Raw genomic sequence first — 5,066 nt, forward strand, 5'->3', positions numbered from 1 at the left:
ATAACGGATGCTATTAGAATGCAAGTTCTTCAAGTTCGTAAACACATACGTATCCAGATCTCAATTAAATCTGTCTGCTACTTGTAGTATAAAAATCAAAATGGGAACATATCACAATTAAATGCTAACTAAATGTTAATTTAGGACTGTATTAGGTGCTAATTTAGAACTCTCCAATTGTAGCAATCGAATCGTTTAGCAGAAACTCCAGTTTGAAAATAAACATCGTAACTTGCATCGAGTTAATATTCCTGTTGCTTTAATAAAAAAAACGCAGAATCTAAAAGTAATTAAAAATTTATCAGAAAAAACACAGTTTTACACAATTACTACAAATTGAAAAACGTAGATCTTAATTATTTATTAATCAAAATAGATATATCCAAATTAATTCTTGTTTATGTTATAAAATATATAAAGAATGACAAGTTTCAAAAAAATGTCGCGGGAGACCGGAGAAACTCAAGACCGGATAATTCAGACACATGTAAACATTCAAGATGCTAATTGCATAATCGAGAACAATTATTCATATTTATTCCACATGTCAATAAAGTCAAGACTGCAAAGTCTTGTATTGATCAGGTACTGGTCGATTATACAAACAATTCGTCAATTTGGAAATTGCCATTTACAAGCAGTAAATCTATCCTACCGTAACAGTATCTAACCTTTATCAGAATACAGAACAAAACAGCACATACAAAATAATCATAACTGTCTATAAATTTGCGAGTCTTATAATAAAACGGATCATAAAGACACGTGTGATCAAGTGATGATATGGAGAAGCTCGTAATAGAACGTGCAATAGGTATTTTCGTGATTCCCAAGGTTCCGACTGTTTTAGTCTGATTTCGACCTAAATACAAAAGGCGAATATACGGTAATCACAGCTCGCGCAAAATCATAATTAATCGCCGTTTGACTATATTCAGCTGTATTATCATACGTAACGCAAGTATCAAGTTTATTAGTCCGTTTACTGTTTTTAATTCAACACCGGCACGACCAACGAATTTCGCGATTCGGAAGTTTATTAAAGTAGATAGTTGACCTTTTCAAAATCGATTTATTTACTGCTGAGATGTTTCGTTTTTTCTTATGATAGTCGTTCGAATGAAAGAAAACTTATGCAAATCACTAGCTGTCACTTTCTTTCTCTCTCTCTCTCTCTCTCTCTCTCTCTCTCTCTCTCTCTCTCTCTCTCTCTCTCTCTCTCTCTCTCTCTCTCTCTCATTATTATAAACATTTAATAAAAAAGATATTTTACTAATTAACTTGTTACACATGTTTATGTTAGGAAATCTCATTTTTCTTAGTATTGCGATATCATCGATAGAACATTGCTATTGTTGCTTCGTAATCTTAATTGCCTCGTGTAAGTAGTTTATATCATTCAGATACAACAATATAGCATAGTATACAAATATATATTAAGATTTTTTTGAAATACAATTTTTTGTCTTATGAAACTTTTGAAAAATAGTCTAATAGTTAAAAATGGCAAGTTACGTGATGATACAATTAGCCTGCACCTTGGTGGTCGCATTTGCAGTTCTGCCGGGTAAGTTTTATAACAATATAATTAAATGTAACAATATACGATAACATAATTCTCTTATTCTTTTGATTAATTAATGTTTTACATAATTATCTAATAATTCTATAATTAACTATATCTTATCAATATTATCTAACTTATTTAATTATTGATTTTTTAAGGGCATATTATTCTATTTTATAATATGTTACATTTAAGAAAGTATACATATATGTATTTGGAAATACGAATTTATCTTACAATATACCTTTTATTCAAGGTTGTATTGTTGTATATCTCTGTTACCACTATTTTCGCAAAAATCAATTTTCGAAACATTAAACATCCCGTTTCAAAGATCAAACTTAAGTCATTCCAATACTGTGATTTTCACTTATAGATTGCGATACCGAAGATTCGGAAAGAATAATACAAGCTAATTTCTCCACCATAAATGATTACCCATTTATGGTCTCCATAAGATATGAAGGATTTCATCGCTGTAGTGGTGCTATAATCCATGAACGCTACATCATAACTGTCGCCCATTGCATAAAAGCATTTCAAGGAAAACTCTTCGACAATATAACAGTTGTTAGTGGAACTACTTATCTCGATAAAGGTGGAATTATTCATAATGTCGATGCAATATATTATCACAAGGAATTCAATAATTTTAATAGCGGGTTCAACATCGGTTTAATTCGGGTAAACTTTTACCATAATAATTTGTCTCTTTATTCTTTCGTACAATCTTGGCATAAGCAGTATAACACAGTATAAATAATGCAAAATACTAGATTTGATATGTAACTTCAACGATATCTAAGTAGATAAATTTGCGATCTATTGGGTGAGTGCAAAAGTTCGTGCGGAGTTTGTGAGTAAAAGTCACACAGTGATTAGGCAAACAAAAATCTTTATTCAATCAATGATATATTCTCCATCGTTTTCTATAATCTTTTCCCAACGTTCTGGCAGCATACGGATGCCTCGATCATAAAAACTGCGCGGTTTAGATTCGAAGAACGAAGAGACGCCGTTTTTTAAGGCCTCCAAAGAGTCAAAGTTTTTCCCATTTAAATAATTTTGCAATGATCGGAACAAGTGATAGTCAGATGGTGCGATATCAGGAGAATACGGTGGATGCGTTAAGACATCCCATTTCAGGCTCTTCAGTTTGCGCAGCGTCTTTTTCGAAACGTGTGGTCTGGCGTTGTCGTGATGAAAGACGACTCCCTTGCGATTTGACAAAATCGGACGTTTCTCTTTTATTTCTCGATTCAGATTGGTTAATTGGCGACAGTACTTGTCCGAATCAATCGTTTCGCCAGCGGGGAGAAGCTCGAAATAGATTATGCCCTTGCAATCCCACCAAACAGAGAGCATTACCTTCATCGGGTGCAAACTGGCCTTTGGCATTGCGTCACCATGCTCACCTGATTGTTTCCATGTCCGTTTGCGCTGAACATTGTTTTTTACGGCTGCGGCAACGTTTATTCCCTTCCGAAACTCGTAAAGCATAACATGCCGTAAATGCACCTTATCGATACTCATTTTTAAAGTGATATTTCTCGAAGCAGTTTGTATGAAAACAAATGATTTTTTTTTTAATAATAGCTGAAGACGTCACCTTTCCAACGTTATATAATATGTAGATGGAAGTATTAATGACAACACTTTACGACGCTTATAACTCCATCTATTGAAACTCCGCACGAACTTTTGCACTCACCCAATACTTTTCTTTAATGTATAAGTATGCTGGAAGAAAATTATTTTATTTATAAAATGTAACTTTTTAATTTATTAAAATTCCAACTTTTAAAAAGGAATTTTAATTTAATTTTTAATTAATAACCCTACATGTACAATTAAAAACATAATTATAGATGTAACGTAAAAAAATATAGCTATATATCTCTATAAGAATGGAAGTCGGGAAGTTTATAAGTGAGCCCAGATACACACATACATACGCACACATACAGATACATGTGTACATTCACACTTATTGTGTGACAGATATCGTATATACTATGTATGTATGCGGGCGTATGTAGGTGTAAGAATTTATAATTTAAAAATGTAGTATTTATAAATTTATATTTATATTTGCTTTCTACCTTTATTGATCACTTTTTTATATTTATGATGAATAAAGAACAAATATTATATTTATTTATTTAGTGAATAAAATATATATGTATAAAGCGTCAGACACCTTATACATATACACACACATATACATATATATATATATGTGTGTGTGTATATGTATATATGTATATAAACACACACACATATACTTCATTATATATATACTTCATTCTTTTAATCTTATAAATTATAAAATTAACCTACTTACATATGTTGTCATGAATTTTTTATTAGATTTATGATTGTTTTCAAAATCTGATATTCTCGACTTGAAACTTTTCTAGGTGAGAAGGAATATCGAATTTAATGATGTTCAAGACATGATACCACTACTGGACAGTGGTTGCGTTCAGAATTGCTATCCGTTGTCTGAAAAGATCGTAAACGTAGGCTGGAGCAAACATTCCAACAGTGGTCCCGTAATGAGTGTATTGCAAATATCAGAATCTATTGCAATGGACAATAAATTATATGAGACGTATTTTAACCGCAATATCACTGCTGAATTCTGCCTCTTTATGGAACCTAAATTAGGAATATGTTACGTACGTAATTATATGCACAATGCTTTGCTCCACATATATGACATTGCTATTTACTCCACGAACATATTATATTATATTGTACAGCTTTTTTACAAAATCCAGTATTTTAAATCACGATATAATCTTCAATTTTATATAGGGTGACATGAGTAGCATAGTACTATGCAATGGTAATTTTGTAGGATTAGGTTCTATAGGAACTTGTAACCCTGAATATCCAGATATAATAACTGATGTCTGTATGCACATAACCTGGATTCGAGAAATTTTGTACGAAAACAATGATATTTAGAATTATGCTATGACCATATAGAAAAATATTCTCACTAAATAAAGTATCGTTCATACACATTGATGTATGTTATATTTTTTTTAGTTACATTGCATTTTATACATATATCGGGTGTTTCAGACCACCTGAGTCACCCGATTTTTTCGTTAACGCGACATTTTAGAGAAAAATATTTCAGATAAAAGTTGTAGGGCTTCAAAGGATTTATTTACTGACGCTATGAATATGACCTTGGGATAACCTTGAAAAGTCCAGTCAAGATCAACATAAAATTCTTAAATGGGTACCCTAATTTTTTATTACATCATCTTTTTCTAGCAATTAATTTGAACAACTTTTGTCTAATTTGAACTAATTTTTTTATTTGCCTAATATTTTTTTGAAATATTTAAGGAAAACTTGATAACTTTTTCAACGTTTAATTTACGATATCTCGCTAACTATTCGTCGAAAGAAAAAATAATATTAGACTTTTTTACTTTATTTACTATCAAGAATATATCACTATGATAGGGCCCTAATTTTT

At 31.2% G+C, this 5,066-nt stretch overlaps 1 protein-coding gene across 1 annotated transcript; it reads left to right on the forward strand.

Moving 5' to 3' along the window:
- The first annotated feature begins 762 nt into the window (after nt 1–762).
- Nucleotides 763–4,540, forward strand: LOC105182566 (chymotrypsin-1). The gene is made up of 6 exons (XM_019841091.1): nt 763–814; nt 1,304–1,381; nt 1,490–1,567; nt 1,944–2,251; nt 3,988–4,248; nt 4,388–4,540. Exons 3-6 carry the CDS (start codon nt 1,504–1,506, stop codon nt 4,538–4,540), a joined length of 786 nt encoding a protein of 261 aa, XP_019696650.1. The 5' UTR covers nt 763–814; nt 1,304–1,381; nt 1,490–1,503.
- The last annotated feature ends 526 nt before the right edge of the window (nt 4,541–5,066 follow it).

Source organism: Harpegnathos saltator, unplaced genomic scaffold (genome assembly GCF_003227715.2).
Source record: "Harpegnathos saltator strain DR-91 unplaced genomic scaffold, Hsal_v8.6 scaffold639, whole genome shotgun sequence".
NCBI classification, from domain to species: domain Eukaryota; kingdom Metazoa; phylum Arthropoda; class Insecta; order Hymenoptera; family Formicidae; genus Harpegnathos; species Harpegnathos saltator.